Genomic DNA, 18,058 nt, shown 5'->3' with positions numbered 1-18,058 from the left:
GTGTAGGCAAATATTTTTGATACATGGTAAGTAGTTGTACGAATATTAAGTATCCAAAGTCCTTGTCCTCTTGTTAACAAAATATATTCTTCCTCCTAGCTGAAACGAAGATCTGTTTCAAGTATTACCATGGTGTGAGTGGAGGTCTGAGAGCTACCACGCCGAGCATTACAGTGAAAAATCCCACTGCTCCAGTAAGTCATTGCACATATTATATTGTATTGCAATAATAAAAGCTGTAATGCAAGCTACAAGGTTCAGCTGGGAATTCTGCCCATAGTACCATAACCTTTATGACTGTTGTTCTTTTTTTGGTTTGTTTTTTACTTTGTCATTATTCCAGCTTGATGAATTAAGATGGCCAAGCTTACAGTGATGAGGTTCAGTTATGTTGCAGTCAATGTTAACATGTACTTCTAGTGTCAGTTGCAGCTTCCGATTAATGTAATAAAATCATATGCAATAAGCTATCTGTATTAAATGAGATGGATATCCAGGAGTTTGTAGATTGATGTATAATTGGCTATTGACCCAATTAATAACTCAAGGTGGTATTTGCCTCTGGCTGCTACTTGCCTTCCCCTTCATAGTTGTTGTAAAAATATTAAGAATTACATTGAAGGGATGTTTACTCTGATATGAAAATATCATAATGTGGAATTTTTTTTTTTTTTAGTTTGTTGGGACAGAAGCAGTTTTGTGCGATGTAGCAAACCATGAATAAATGCTACACTGCAAAGAATGATGCTATTACCAGATATCCTAAAAGTTCTCTATAGACCCAGATTATTCTGTTTCTCTTTTCTAACATTTATTACTTCTGTTCTAAATAATTAATTCTAATACCAAAATAAAGGCACTATTCTGCTCTTTTAGATTATCTCTCATATTAAAATGTGTCATGCATGACCACGTTAAATATTTGTATATTGGTATAGTTATGAACAATAGTCTCGGATCAAAATAAGATGTGACGAAATCAAGTTATTATTTATTTACTTTTATGTTTTGTTGGTTTAAACTTTTAGGTGTATTGAGGGGTAGGCATTTTTTTTTTACCATATTTTATAACATAATTTTCAGTTGCTTGACACCACATTCATTTGTCCTCCAACTATTGACTGAAAATACATTATTTGAGATTTATTTACTAAAAAAATAAGTTAAAAGACTTTTTAATTAGCTTGGCAAAAAACTGGAAGTATCCTTAGCACCTAAAGCCTGAAGCTTTAGGTGCTAAGGCCCTGCCCCTTGACCTGTAAGCGATAATGAGAAAGCACCACTTCCTCATTATGTTCTTGTACAGAGTGAACATGACCAAATAATCAAATACAATATCCCAACTCTCTAGCCTTTGAGTGCACATCTTGAGCACAATGCAATGCATGGTGACTCAGTTTCAGAACTCATACAGATAGTGTAGATGTGATATTTCCTAATGATAATATCACAAGTTAACAGAAACTATAGTGCCAGGAAAACAAAGTTGTTTTCCTTGCACTATAGCTCCCCCTCCCTCGTGTCCCCCCTCTCAGCCCGTGGTGCAGAAGGGTTTCAAATTATTTTCTGTGACTTACCTCAGTCAAGTACAGTTGTGCCTTGGCACTGGCTCGGGCTCTATCTCTGCTCCTCCCCGTCGTGCCCTAATGCACATGCGCGGAAATTATACAGTGCTTTCCTATGGGGTTTTGGGTGATGCTGGATATCCTCATGCATAAAGTGAGGATGTCCAGCATCAGTTAGGTGACCAATAGTCGCCTAACGATCCGTTAGTCCCTCTAGGGCTTTCTGGTAGACTGCCACTAGAGATGGAGTTAACCCACAAAGCTAATTATTGCAGTTTATTGAAAAATGCAATAATTACCTTTGCAGGGTTAAGGGACCTGGAACACTGCACCCAGATGACTTCAATGAGCTGAAATGATCTGGGAGTCTATAGTGTCACTTTAAAGTTGTTTGATTTCGATGCCAGAGACTCAAAGAAAACCTGTTTAACAAAAGCAAAAAACAAACAAAGAGCAGCATCCACAGCTTGCTAGTACCACCACAACCACTAAACAAGTCACAGAGGTTCTAGTACTGCTACTATCCTTTTAAAGGGACTCTCCAGTCCAGAAAACAGTTTGTTTTCCCGGCACTGCAGGTCCCCTCTCCCTTCCACCCCCCATCCCAGGTTGCTGAGGGGGTTAAAACCCCTTCAGTGACTTACCTGTATCCAGCTCTGATGTCCCTCCATGCTGGGTCAGGGTCCGCCCACGCTCCTCCCCGCCGACGTCATCCGGCGGGGGAGACCTATTGAGGATGCACGGCCTGCGCCGGGGTAATGAATAAAGCTTTCAATGCTTTCAATGCTTTCCTGGGGATTTCAATGGGGATTTCAGCGACACTGGAGGTCTTCACATAGTGGAGGACATCCAGCGACGTTATAACACACTTTTCATGTTCTATGAACACGGAATTGTCCTCTAGTGGCTGTCTAGTAGACAGCCACTAGAGGAGGACTTAACTCTTCAAGGTAAATATTGCAGTTTATGAAAACTGCAATAATTACACTTGCAGGTTAAGGGTAGTGGGAGTTGGCACCCAGACCACTCCAATGGGCAGAAGTGTTCTGGGTGCCTGGAGAGTCCCTTTAAGGAGAAGCAATACCTATAGAATCACAGAAGGTCAACACTTCTTTAGTTCAACCTCATGTCTATATGACCAGCCCATGGTGAATGTCAGCTAGATAAATTGCCCCACTGAGGATATTACAATATATTGTCACTGAAAGAAATTCTTTTAGCAGGGATCATAGAGATATAATCCCTCCATGTCATAGATAAGCACAGAGAATGCATTCTGTATCATTGTGACATAGATGCCTTTGGATATGCTAGTCAGCTGTCAGAAGAAATATGTAGGATGTGGAGACTCACTATCATTTTTACAGGCAGCTTGTTATTCATTGCTCAAATATACCACCAGCTTTTTCTGCTCCGTTTGTGTTTGAATGTGATCCCAAATAATGACAGCACAGGATAGCCATAAATAATGTTAGGATGTGACCGGAGACGTGAGACTATGCATGTTTACAGATTTTACAGTGATGATTAAAAAGACATGATTGATGTTGCAACATTAGCACACATTTTCTTGGGATACAAACAGCATTGTTCTTATTAAAAAGTGAATCAGGGATTTTAGTGTGACTCATGAAAATTGAGGATGGTGCCTAGAGCAGTCCAATACTTCTTTGTTATAGTACAATATTTAACTGTAAATGCTATTTGATGAGATGCTTTAAGAATATCTACTATTCCACCTCCATGAAGAACATCAGATCCACCATACTTAAAAGGACACATATTTATATTGATGAGCATTACATGAAAGGCACTGAGAAGGAATCCCAAAGGAAATACTTAAAGGAACACTATAGTGTCAGGAACACAAACATGTATTTCTGACACTATAGTGGTAAAATCACTGTTTAAAGCGGCACTGTCATGGCCGCATCCATTTTTTTTTTACCCCCCTCCTGACTCCATTACATCTAATTGCCCCCCCGAGCCACCCCCAAATGCCCCTAAGTCCCCCATATTACCTATTATTTATCTTTATTTCGTGCTCAGACCTGCAACATGAGGTGATGGTCGTGGATGATTGGCACAACAATGAGCCTCAGGATCTTGTCACAGTATCTCTATGCATTCAAAATGCCATCAATAAAATGCACCTGTGTTTGTTGTCCATAGCATATGGCCATGCCTGCCCATGCCATAACCCCACCGCCACCATGAGCCACTCGATCCACAACGTTGACATTAGCAAATCGCTCACTCACACTATGCCATACACGCTGTCTGCCATCTGCCCTGTACAGTGAAAAGGCTAATTGGATGTACTGTCAAATTCTCTAAAATGCCTTTAGAGACGGCTTATGATAGAGAAATTAAGATTCAATTCACAGCTCTGGTGGACATTCCTGCAGTCAGCATGCCAATTGCACACTCCCTCAAAACTTGCGACATCTGTGGCATTGTGCTGTGATAAAACTGCACATTTTCGAGTGGCCTTTCATTGTGGCCAGCCTAAGGCACACCTGTGCAATAATCATGCTGTCTAATCAGCATCTTGATATGCCACACCTGTGAGGTGGATGGATTATCTCGGCAAAGGAGAAGTGCTCACTAACACAGATTTAGACAGATTTGTAAACAATATTTGAGAGAAATAGGCCTTTTGTGTACATAGAAAAAGTCTTAGATCTTTGAGTTTAGCTCATGAAAAATGGGGACAAAAACAAAAGTATTGCATTTATAATTTTGTTCAGTGTAAAAGCTAGCAGTAATAATGGTGACTGTTCAAGTGGGAGCAGGGGAAGGTGAGTTTTACTTACTTGAACCTGTCCCTCGCAGCCATGGTCATGGTCTTTCTGCTGGTCCTCTTGATCTCCTAGCACTTCATCTGCCAGGAATCCTTTGCAGTATTATATTCTCTTGCATGAGCTAGAGTACAACACTGAGGTGTATGGATAATCTTGTGAGGCTGTGGGAAACTGCATAGACAATGTCTTTTTTCTACACGGCTGGGGGAGATGACAAAATTAGACAGCGGTAGCACTGCCTACTGTCAAGCATAGAAAAACTACCAAGACAATGTAGTCCCTGTTTTGTCTTAGTATATCTTTTGACTGTGTTCGAATTTCAATGAATACTAATTTTTGGTGAGAATTCTGTTGTTTTTTGTTGTTGTGGTTGTTTTTAATGCATACCCCTCCTAATATCCTGCATAACCTGCTGCATATTTTCACATTCTATTCTGCCTTTTTCTAAATTGAACTATTTAATATTTTTAAAAAAAATTCCTATCCATATTAAACTTTTTAAAAGCCAAAAAGAGTTTCAGATTTGTTTTCCCTAAAATTTCAGTTGTCTTTCCATCTTTGTGCCATCATGTTTACAGTTCTGTATACAATGAAATCATCATCTCCCTTTTGGCTAAACTTTAAAAATTTGTTTTTTTTCTTCAAAATATTAACATTATACATATATATATATATATATATATATATATATATATATAAATATCCAGATATTAGAATATTAAAACATTGTTCAAAATATTAAACTATTTTAAAAGTTTATCCAGAATATTAATTCATTGGAAAAGCAAAAATAATGTAATTTAGATTTCGTTTCTAGATACCTTCTTCATTAAATCGAATATAAATGAATAGAAATACAACATTTATTTAGCAGTTTTATTATTATTTTTGTTTTATAATGTGTAATCTGGTTTGCTAGAATAGAGAAATGATTGTGCTCAGCACAATAACCATTTGGGGAATACTGTGAACAGAGACAGATTATCTATGATGAAATAGCCAAAAATAGCTTGTACGGCTACTGAATCATATCTAGCATTGTGCAACCTTATTTTACATCTCTATGTTTATCTTGCATACCCCAGTGTAATTCATTGTGAAGAATGCCTCTTGGGCCTGATCCTAATTTGTGAATTCTAAATGTGGCAGTCCAGTCAAATTAGGAATATTTTATAAATACCCTTTACAAGACTGTACCCTTTGAATAATGTGTCATATCTTCATTCATGACTTTATGGAAGTGTTACTTTTGTAAAAACAATCATATATGTTTTCACACTTTTCATTAATAGAAAAAGATGAGTTAAACATTTATAGAAACATGAGATTTTAAAAAAAAATCTTGTTTTCATACATTTTTGGGAGAAATACAGAGCATCATATATGCGAAAATGTACAAATATAGCAATAGCAGCAAGGGAGATAATCGCATATTTTCTGTTATCAAATTAAAAAAGTTGAAAAATCTAATTGGGTTATTAATTTAAGACCGGATTTTGTCCGGAAGCACAAAATCCGGTCAAGATGACAGAATTTCTGACTGGAGTGGCAATTCGCATATTTACCAAATGCAATTAGCATTTAGCAGGATGCACATTCACAAATTATCTTTCACTTGCTTCTCTTCAAGTAAATGATCATTTTAAGAACTATTTGCCCATTGGGCACCACGGGGTTGGTCATGGCAATAATTGGTTGGGTGGACATTCTCATTTTCACCACGATGGGTGATAGCTGGGGGAGTCAAGGCACTCTCTCTTTTAAAATTATAACTATGGCCCCAACTGCAGCAGTCTTGTTATTTCACAGGTCCCATCTCCGTGACATTTGGGGGCATAGGGAGGTGTTAAACTTCCTTTATAGTAATATGGGCTTTTTATTGACCCTTGTAGGTTTTTTTTTTTTTTTAAACTATTTTAATGTGGTGGATGGCTATCAATCAACCATATAATAGTCAGTGCCCACAAAAAAAATTCACAATAGATTTTACCTGATCCAGTTCCTCAGAAAGCATACCATATTTTTCCTTTAAAAGCTCAACTGTTAAAGACGGACCTCTCCTGTTGAAATCGCCTACTGTTTAAAGAGAGTGAGTGCTGCCACATGATTTACGTATTTACAGCTCTTCTGATTCTTGTGCCTACTGATGACCTTTTCAAGCTCCTGAAGAACAGGGCCGGACTGGGGATACAAAGCAGCCCTGGAAAAAAAAATTACTAGCCCCATAAGTCACTGCGCCTAATACACTACTGGTCCCCCTCCCAACTATTTAATACACTACTGGCCCCCCTCCCCACTACCTAATACAATACTGCCCCCCCTCCCCACTACCTAATACACTACTGGCCCCCCTCCCCACTATCTAATACAATACTGGTCCCCTCCCCACTAATATTGGCCCCCTCCCCACTAATATTGGCCCCCTCCCCACTTTCTAATACAACACTGGCCCCCTCCCCACTATCTAATACAATACTGGCCCCCCTCCCCACTATCTAATACAATACTGGCCCCACTATCTAATACAATACTGGCCCCCCTCCCCACTATCTAATACAATACTGCCCCCCCCCACTATTTAATACAATACTGCCCCCCTCCCCACTATCTAATACAATACTGGCCCCACTATCTAATACAATACTGCCCCCCTCCCCACTATCTAATACAATACTGTCCCCCTCCCCACTAATATTGCCCCCCTCCCCACTAATATTGGCCCCCTCCCCACTTTCTAATACAACACTGGCCCCCTCCCCACTATCTAATACAATACTGGCCCCCCTCCCCACTATCTAATACAATACTGGCCCCCCTCCCCACTATCTAATACAATACTGGCCCCACTATCTAATACAATACTGGCCCCCCTCCCCACTATCTAATACAATACTGGCCCCACTATCTAATTCAATACTGGCCCCCCTCCCCACTATCTAATACAATACTGGCCCCACTATCTAATACAATACTGGCCCCACTATCTAATACAATACTGGCCCCCGTCCCCACTATCTAATACAATACTGGCCCCCTCCCCACTAATATTGGCCCCCTCCCCACTTTCTAATACAACACTGGCCCCCTCCCCACTATCTAATACACCCCTCAAATGCAATACACAGTAGGTCCCCCAAACCCCTTTACTCTTACCTGAACTACAAGATGCAGACAGGGCAGCTCAGCTCAGTGATGCCGGTGCCTGTGTGCAGGAGGGAAGGGATGCCGCCATGCTGTGCAGTGTAGATCCGCCGCCGCGCAGCCGCCGGATATGACGTCACGTTGTCATATGCCGCTCACATCCGGCGGCTGGCGCAGGAAAAATCATTGCGCTCGCTCGGCTCTTCTAACCATGAGCCGCAGACGCATCGGCAGGCCGTGGAAGGGCGAAGTAAAGGAAGAAAAATATTTTCTTGTCTTGTGCAGCCACATCTTAAAGCGGCCCCAGGGCCGGCGGCCTACCGGGAAATTTCCCGGTATCCCGGTAGGCCAGTCCGGCTCTGCTGAAGAATATGCTGAAAGTTGTCTAGCCATTCAAGAGAGAACGATTCTTTTGGAAGAATTATCATTTTAAAGGGACACTATAGTCAGCAGAACAACAACAGCTTAATGTAGTTGTTCTGGTGAGTATAATCATTATATGCAGGCATTTCCATGCAACCATTTCCTTTTCAGAGAAAAGGCAGTGTTTACACTGCCCCTAGGCACACCTCCAAGTGGCCACTCCTCAGATGGCCACTGGAGGTGCTCCCTGGGGCAGTGCTGTACACTAGGCAGCACTGCCGTTCAGCATGGGGACGCTACATTTTTCTCATTGATTCAATGCATCTATATGAGGAGGTGCTGATGTGCCAAAACGGCGCTTGGCTGCCCACTTGTTGATTTTAGCCAATCCAATGCTTTCCCCATGGGTTATGTCACCAAGGGGCAGGACCAGTGCTGGCAGACCCACACAGCACTGGAAATAAGGTGAGTTTCAATTCCTTTTAATGGGGCTATGGGGGGCAAGCAACCTAAATAATGGGTCTAACACTATAGGGTCAGGAATACATGTTTGTGTTCCTGACCCTATAGTGTTCCTTTAAGGCAGTACACACAGCCAATCATATATAAAGGGAGTCCAATGTGCAAAGAGAGAGTATATTTTCCAAAGCAGAGGGCACTTCTCTCTCTTCACATATTTAACTTTACAATTATCATCGACATGGAAAAAACACGCAAATGAAGAATAATTTGTGAATGTGCATCTTTTCAGATGCATTCCGTTCTGAATTGTATTAATATCAGTGCTTTGTATATCTTCTGAGTCCTATACTTTGTACACTTCAGATGATAAAACACCGATCTTAATCGGAACATCGAATGCATCCACATGATTGTTGCAGATTCACTCGGGCCATCCTAATTCCGACCATATTTGTCTTTAGTAAATTAGAAAATAGCCACCGCGGTCGAAATTCTGTAAATTTCACTAAAGTTTGGTCATCTGGTGTTCCAAAAAGGACAAGAGCAGTTAAAATATGAATTATTGATTAATAACCATCACAGAACTTAATTCAGTTCAAACTGCATGCACTGCTTTTTCAATTATTATTATTTTTATTCTAAGTAAGCCGCGCTTGGCAATTTTACCTTTCACCCCTGCAGTGTTTTTGACGAAAAGAGTGCTGCCTGCTGTTTAGCCATTGAGCACTGCAAAGCAAAACCGCTTGCCATTTAAAATTACTTTTTTTATATTTTGATCAAGGAAGGCTTTGTTAGATATTTGTGAGCTAACATAATAGCTGACAATCAAATTGCACTTTAGCAGCCATTTGGATGTCTCTTCGGGTGCTATGTGTTTGCTTTACACATTGCAAAATAAAAAATTGCTCTCGTTAGGGTTTACCTCTTCTTTGCTGCATGATGTGAAGCTAGGAGCTTCCATTAAACATCGTGTATCGTGTGGACATGCTTGCTGTACCTCCTCTTATTGATAGCAATGAATTTGAAGGTTTTAGTTGGTAACGTTTTGAGACCATTGTGAGAAAAATTATTATAGCTAAAAGCAAGGAAAAGCCAAGGTAAGGTTAGAATGTCACCTATTGATCTGTGATGAGATATGTAGGGCTCAATCTGTGATTGGATGCTGATATTTAAGCTTCAGTGTGGTTTTGTGCCATTGGTTCAGCCATGTTGATAACAGGACCTAACAGTGGTACATAGCTGGGTTTCCATTTGCACCCTACATTGTAATAATAGACCTGGGTTGATTACTCAGGTAATATGATAGTGCTGCTCCCCAATAGGTGACACCTGGGACCAAGCTATCCACTGGAACCCCTTAATGGCTGGTCCTCACTACACCTCTTATCTTATCTATTAAATACAAGCTTTGCTGCCCAGAACTGGTGGAATGCAATGGAATGAGGCTTGAAGGAACACATGATCTGTGAGACTAATAGGTTTAGAAAACTTCTGTCTTCACCAGTTGTGGGTAATCATAAAATTCCAGGCCATACTTTACTTTAATCAGCTGATGCTCTGAGCCCATCACTGGCACCTAATGCTTCTCAATGCTTCCTTCTTTGCTTAGTACAACAGCCAAGCAGAAAAGGAGCAGGAAAGCTCAAATGGGCTCTTGGGGAGCAACATAGATGTTGAACTATTGTAAGACTTCAACCATTGTACTCAACCAGAGTTCCAGGCTGGCTAATATGAATTCTGTGTATATTTGGTGTCTGTAATGTTATGTTGGTGATAGACGACCCTCATGTTGGTGAGCCTACGTCTTTCCATCAGCATGTCTTCTCTGACATTCCTCCAGTGATATGCAGTGATGTAATCAAAAGAGAATTTGGTAGCTTAGAGAACCTTGCCTCATTGTGAGATCGCAGGTAGGTTTTCCTTTCTTTCTTTCTGTTCCAGGGGGATTACTGTGTGGTGGCCCCCCCGAGAGAAGAGGGTTTTCCACCGCCAGAGACATCCTTTCCCCATAGTATGAGTAATGCTGTAGTATTTTCCAAGCAGTAATCCAAGCGGTAATAAAGCAGGTATAGCTGTTCCCTACAATCACGAGATGAGGCTCTGTGTTAAGGGTGAAGTAGAACCGGTTTAATGGGAGCCACATGCAGCCTTATATGCAACTCCCCATGCAAGGGGTTTCTTATTACATATTCCAGGGGCATTCCCCACTGGACCTGAGAGGAGACTACAGTAAAAGTACACAACTTAATTAGTCCAGGACATACATAACAAAAACACCCCAAAATACACCCTTAACAATGGAGTATCCCCTCAAGTCCTATAACCCTGAATAGCCAGGATCTGAGCGCCCAACATATCCGAAAAGCGCTCAGATCCCACAAACGTAACTGAAACACCACCGGGGTATAGTTTAGTTAGACCGCACGCGAGGCGCTTGCCCAAAAGAGTTCCATGAATTCAGGCTGAGCAGTCAGTCTCTTTCAGGAGTACAAAACACATGAATATAACAGATTGTGCGTGGGGTGGTCGTGTTCCCACCGAACGCTGCTCTTCTCAGACGAATAGAACCGAATGTGTGTGGGGATGGAAGTCCTAGCAGTGTTTGTGATGTCCAGTGCCCGATTTTATTTCCATGCACTCGACGACCAAACACTGCTGTACGTGTTCGTCCATACGAACGGCGGCAACCAAGCCGACTGCTTAGAATGTTGCGGTAATTGCGGTTATGAAGGTAATAATGGGGGTTGAGAAGGTCAATAAGTGGCACACGACTGTTCTGAGTGGTCTGTCCATTCAGTACTTTGTTCGGTATACGAACTAATTGGGATAATCTGTTCGGGGATATTCGTATACCGGGCTGTGCAATGTAAAAATAGTCGTATAATGATTCCAGGGACAGGGTGATCTGTCACAGTCTGTAACTAAAACCAATGTGTAAATAAAATACTGCTTTGCTTTTGGATAAGCCTTTAATTCAGTAAATGCTTCAATAGCATTCACTGCAATGATAGAACAGGGAAATATCACTTCCAGAGAAGTGACATAAGCCCACTAAATGCTATCAAACAGAGAAGGATTAAGAGCCCACAGGGTCCTAGACAGGTTATTAGTGTGGGTCCACCTCTTCACACAGGTGTGATCAATGGGGCAAATGCATGATTCTCGAGCCTGACCTTAGATGGCCTATTAAGGTCACCTTCTGATTACATTAGTTATTGCGCTTTAGGAACAGGGGCAGATTTCAGTTTGGATCTACAGTAGCAAGATAGGGGAAGGTGCCATAATTTCAGGATTCAGCTTAATTAAAACAAACACAATCATGAAGTGTGTGCCAAGACGCAGCATTATATCTTCATGTTTCAATGCCACCTGCCAAGGGAGAGCAGGGAGGAGTCTTTGCGAGTGAGTGCATGCTCTCCTGCTTCTCCTCCACCAAAGACCAGGTGACTGTCTGCTCTAACTCCAGTCCCCTCTCTACAACTCTAGTGACAGTAGAGTTATGATGTAGGTGAAGCATGGATCGTTGTGTGAGCATGTGACTGAATGTATGCATGTGTGTCTCTGTACGTATGTGACGGTGTGTGCAATTATATGCCCATGTATGCTACATGTGACGTTGAACACAATTGTTTGTCTATGTGATTTTGTGTGTATGATTGAATAATGATAAATGGGGATCAGATGTCTAGACCAAGGACAGCCAAAAATCTGGATACTTCACTGCTCAGGAGTGTTCAGTTTGGATCTCAATAAAACCAGGACTGCTCTCTCTTGCTGGTTAGCCATGGAGTTCCTATTAATTTACACAAATAAATGCAAAGTGCCACCTAGTGGCCAGATATTAAAATCCTATTATCTGCTGCTGACCAAGACTAATTTATAATGTAGGAAAATGTGCCCTGGTAATCTAAATAAATTAACTTGTATCCCTTCCTAATTATTGCTACATTTATATTGTAAATTTAATTTTTGCAACAAAAATGTACTCCACTCTATTTTGACCAAAAAGGATCTTTTGTACAGCGGCTAGTCAACTTCAAACCACCTATGTTTTATTATCTTGAATGTTTTATTAAATAGTGCTAGGTCTTTGTCCTAGGTTTTAATTTGATATATGATATATATTTTATCAACACTGATCTGGTTTTGAGAGTAGTTCCTTACCATTGCACAAAGAACAGAAAAGATTTCTAATAGCAGGAGTTGAAATGTCTGCCACTTAAATCTGTAACTCCCACTAATCTCTGACAGCACCCCTACACCCCTACATTACACTATGACTAATCATTAAAGAGAGACGCCAGGCACCAAAACAACTTCATCTAAATGAAGTTGTTATGGTGCCAGGAGGCACTCTTACCTCAAGGGGTTAATCCGTTCAAGAACTGTTTAACACCAAAGTTGCCTCAATCTGCAATGTCCACTCCCCGCAAGCAGCATCTGGCTTTTGAATTTTCAATTCAAGAAGTGCGGAGTGCCGCCGGGCAGGGTTGCCACTGATTGGCTAAGAGCAGTCAACTGACGCCCTCAGCCAATTAGCTGCTTCCCATTCACTAAACTGACTTGGAAAAGGTATGTTTCTTTCCAAGCCTGTTTAGTGAATAGGGAGTCATTGATTGGCTGAGAGCATCAGCTGACATATATAAAGCACTCATTGGGGCACTTAGGGCAGCACCCTACCCATAGGCGTGCGCACGCCTATGTATTGAGTCCTGCAGGAACAGCGTTCCTGCACTTTTATTTGAGCAGGAACGCTGTTCCTGCAGGCACTCAGCTCCCCCTTCCTCACCCTATGTTCCCCCTGTCATGGGGGGGCGGGGGGGGGTAGGTGGTGAAGGACCCCCACCCCCCGGTCAAGCACCGGTCTCCACTCAGCCGCGGTGAGGGAGCTGTGTGCTCTCTGCTTCCTCTCGCCGCGCGCTGTTTGCTGATGCTGGGAGCCGGAATATAACGTCATATTCCGGCTCCCAGCTACAGCAGACAGCCCACGCGGCGAGAGGAAGCAGAGAGCACACAGCTCCCTCGCAGCGGCTGAGTGGAGACCGGCGCTTGACCGACCCACTGGACCCCAGGGACAAGTCCACACCAGCACTCCAGGTAGGGAGGCTGGGTGGACATTTTTTTATTAAAAAATAATAATTTGTATGTATGTGTCTGTGAGTGATTGTGTCTGTGAATGTATGTATGTGTGTGTGTGTCTGTGTGTAGGTGTCTGTGAGTGAGTGTGTCTGTGAATGTATGTGTGTGTGTGTGTGTCTGTGTCTGTGAGTGATTGTGTCTGTGAATGTATGTATGTGTGTCTGTGTGTATGTGTCTGTGAGTGATTGTGTCTGTGAATGTATGTATGTGTGTGTGTGTCTGTGTGTATATGTCTGTGAGTGAGTGTGTCTGTGAATGTGTGTGTGTCTGTGTGTATGTGTGTATGTGTCTGAGTGAATGTGTGTATGTGTCTGTGTGTCTGTGAGTGAGTGTGTCTTTGAATGTATGTATCTGTGTGTGTCTGTGAGTGAGTGTGTCTGTGAATGTAGGTGTGTGTCTGAGAGTGTGTGTGTGTGTCTGTGAGTGTGTGTGTGTGTATGGGTGTGTGTCTGTAGGTGTGTGGGTGTCTGTGAATGTGTGTGTGTGTGCACGCGTATATATGTGTGTCTGTGTATGTGTCAGTCTGTGTGTGCACGCATATATATATATATATATATATATATAGGAAATAATAGATGAGAGCACTCCAAAGGACTTGATGAAATTTTTTTTTTATCTGTGTACAAGAAGATCGACGTTTCGACCCGCAGGTCTTTATCAAGATAACATCAAATGTAAAACAGTGTCCTTATATAGCAAGAGTGATTAACCGGTAATTACTTACCCTAACGTGACCGTGATGCCCCACCATCATGTGTAACCGCTATGTGATGATTGCGGTGTGACGTGTAGCATGCGTCGCAGAGTGATGGCGTAAAAAGTGTGTGTCCAATGAAAATTGTGAATGAGCGTCATGTAGCTATGGCAACCGCCATTAAGTGCGCATGCGTGACAATGTGAAATACGGAACATTTAAAAACATAGGAAGACAATCTAACAACTATTATAAATAAAGAAAGCTAATTATGTCCCAGCCTGGATTTCATCAAATGATGCATATCTGATTTGTTGACATAAAAAAATGCGCAACCCATGGAGTTTGTGAAGGAGCGTCATGTAGCCATGGAAACCTCCTTTCCGTGCGCATGCGTGAAAAAATGTAAAGCCCTCAAAGGGACATACGAAGAAAATCTAATATATGTGTAAGCAAGATATGCTAACTATGTCCCGGCCTGCATTTAATCAATAGTACATACCTAAGTGATGATAGATCGAATGAATATAACTAATGTGACGTGATAAGAATATGTGAAAGTGACATACGAACAAGATCTAACATATGTATAAACAAGATATGCTAACTGTGTCCTGGCCTGCATGTAATCAATAGTACATACCTAAGTGATGATGGATCGAATGAATATAACTAATGTGACGTGATAAGAATATGTGAAAGTGGCAGGAAATGGGATGAGAGTGAATGAGAAAGAGTGTGTGGAACACCTTCTTTACTCATACCTACATGCCTCAAGAATACACAGGATCTTCTCACCCATCTCGGACAAATCTCTCTTCCGGATGGGCCTATCACCCTCGCCACTGTAGATGTTAAAAACCTCTACACCATAATACCCCATTCTGAGGGGATAGAGGCTATGAGACAAATTTTGACCCATTCAGATCAATATCATGGACCACCCATCGAGTACCTTTTGGAATGTTTAGAATTCACTTTGACCAATAATTATTTTCGTTTTGAGAAGAATTTTTATGTTCAACAAACGGGGACTGCAATGGGATCGGCCATAGCGCCCAATTATGCTAACAGCTACATGTATGCTTATGAGCAACAACATATTTTATCAAATTACCAGTCCAATATCATATCTTATTTTAGATATGTGGATGATATCTTGATATTGTGGTCGGGCGCTTCTTCATCTTTTGACAGCATGATCCAGGATCTAAACGATATAGACTCTCCTGTACGTCTGAGTCACTGCAGTGATGCCAATAGGATCCAATTTCTCGACGTAGAGCTATATCGAACACAGAATTCTATAGGATACACCCTATACAAAAAGACGTCTGATCGCAACACAGTGCTACATGCCACCAGCTTCCATCCAGGTGCGCTTAAGAGATCTCTCCCGATCTCACAGTTTCTTAGAGTACTGCGGAACAACTCAGACCCAGACAACATCAAAGATCAAATGGATACTATGCAACAATCTTTCCTGCAGAGAGGGTATTCGCCCCATATACTCAAACGATCATTACAGAGAGCCACTGAGATCTATCACCAATCTCTGCCTAAAACCTCTACGACTCCACAAGATCCAGCAATTATCACATTACCTTTCCTATGCCACACAGCAAGCGATCAGATCGCGAAGGTGATTCGAAATAGATGGGACCTCTTGGCCGCAGACCCTACATTGCACCCTACATTCTCTCACCCTCCTCGTATTGCCTTCAGACGCAACCGTAACCTAAGGGACATTTTGGTAAAAAGTGATTACACCAATCAATACGAGACAAAAAAAGGACACACGAAGATGGGTTGCTTCAAATGCACTAACTGTGTCACTTGTGGACACATGCTTACAGGTCCATCGTTTGCCCATCCACACTCAGGAAAACGATACCTCATTAGACACCACATTACTTGCCTCACGGATCACGTGGTTTACCTAATTTCATGCCCCTGTGGCCTCTATTATGTGGGGAAGACGGACCTCACACTACGAGACAGAATGCGGGGACATCGCTCAGGCATTATGACCGCCTTTAGAGACGGTAAAACGGAGAAACCGGTGGCTAAACATTTTTTAGAAGCAAATCATCGACTCCCGACTCTCAAATTTATAGCCATCGACCATATCCCCCCCGCTGTCCAGAGGAGGAGACCGCTCCAAAAGCCTGCTTCAACGTGAAGCGTATTGGATAAGGACACTCGACACAGTGCACCCTAGAGGCCTTAACGAATATATATCGTTCCATTCTTTTCTGGACAATCGTTAAATATTGTCTCTCATATCCATCTTTAGAAATAATCATCTGCTATTCTTTTATGTTTATGCTCACACATATGGTATATATAGCCATTCTTTAGTTTATCGCTCATACCTATATGTCAGATTTTGCATTGATATAGGTTTCCCATGCCTGGATTTTTAGGTTCTTACAGTTTTGTACATATGTTTATAGATTCACTATTTGTATAGACACTCCCATTCACAGCTCACACTTTCTTCTTTTCTTTTCTTCCTCCCCACTCCGTTTACACATACGTTTTGGTGTCACAACGTGTGGGCTTATCACCACACACATTTTAGTTTGTTTTCTCCTCACTTTTAGCACACTTTTTTCACTCTTTATTCCTCTGGATCGCTAGGAGTCCACACACTCTTTCTCATTCACTCTCATCCCATTTCTTGCCACTTTCACATATTCTTATCACGTCACATTAGTTATATTCATTCGATCCATCATCACTTAGGTATGTACTATTGATTACATGCAGGCCGGGACACAGTTAGCATATCTTGTTTATACATATGTTAGATCTTGTTCGTATGTCACTTTCACATATTCTTATCACGTCACATTAGTTATATTCATTCGATCTATCAGTGGCGTACTAAGGGGGGGCGGGGGGGGCGGCCCGCCCCGGGTGCCACTGACTAGGGGGGTGCCATGACGCCCAGTGTCATGTGTCACCCCCCATCATTACGCTGCGGCGGCTGCGCACAGCCGCAGCACCTTTGCGGCCCGGCAGGACTTACTTCCAGGATGAGAAGGGGGAGGAGTGTTGTGGGCCGCGGCGTCGCGCAACGTGATGACGTCGTGCGCAGCGCCGTCAGCCCGCCTTCACGGAACTATCCAGCGGAAGGATCCAATATCCGGGCGGTGAGGCACCCAGTCGGTCAAGGCATCATCAAAATGTAAGTAGTCATTTTTTGTGATGGGGCTAAATTAATTAAAGGGGGGGGGGTGGATAATGGCCATTAAAGAATTAAAGGGGAGGGAGGTTTAATTAAAGGAGTGAGGATTAATTAAGGGGGTGTATTAAGGGGGGTGTGAATTAATTAAGGGGGCTGTATTAATTAAGGGGGAGTGAGGATTAATTAAGGGGGTATTATGAGGGGTATGGATTAATTAAGGGGGTGTATTAATTAAGGGAGTGTGGGTTAATTAAGGGGGCTGTATTAATTAAGGGGGGAGTGAGGATTAATTAAGGGGGGTGTATTAATTAAGGGGGGAGTGAGGATTAATTAAGGGGGCTGTATTAATTTAGGGGGGTGTATTAATTAAGGGGGTGTATTAATTAAGGGGGTGTGGATTAATTAAAGGGGTGTATTAATTAAGGGGGGGTGTATAAATTAAAGGGGGTGTGGATTAATTAAGGGGGGCGTATTAATTAAGGGGGGAGTGAGGATTAATTAAGGGGGTGGATTAATTAAGGGCGGTGTGGATTAATTAAGGGGGCTGTATTAATTAAGGGGGGAGTGAGGATTAATTAAGGGGGGTGTATTAATTAAGGGGGGTGTGGATTAATTAAGGGGGGTGTATTAATTAAGGGGGGAGTGAGGATTAATTAAGGGGGTGTATTAATTAAGGGGGGTGTGGATTAATTAAGGG

At 42.0% G+C, this 18,058-nt stretch overlaps 1 protein-coding gene across 1 annotated transcript in view; it reads left to right on the top strand.

Moving 5' to 3' along the window:
* The window catches only part of HECW1 (HECT, C2 and WW domain containing E3 ubiquitin protein ligase 1), a 319,149-nt gene that overhangs the window by 175,278 nt on the left and 125,813 nt on the right, over positions 1 to 18,058 (top strand). Inside the window, exon 4 of the mRNA XM_063452127.1 lies at positions 100 to 194. Coding sequence (XP_063308197.1) covers positions 100 to 194 — 95 coding nt within the window. The remainder of the gene's footprint in view (positions 1 to 99; positions 195 to 18,058) is intronic.

Source organism: Pelobates fuscus, chromosome 4, assembly GCF_036172605.1.
Source record: "Pelobates fuscus isolate aPelFus1 chromosome 4, aPelFus1.pri, whole genome shotgun sequence".
Taxonomy (NCBI): Eukaryota; Metazoa; Chordata; class Amphibia; order Anura; family Pelobatidae; genus Pelobates; species Pelobates fuscus.
Note: the sequence above shows the minus strand (reverse complement) of the source record. Positions and strands in the feature narration are given on the sequence as shown.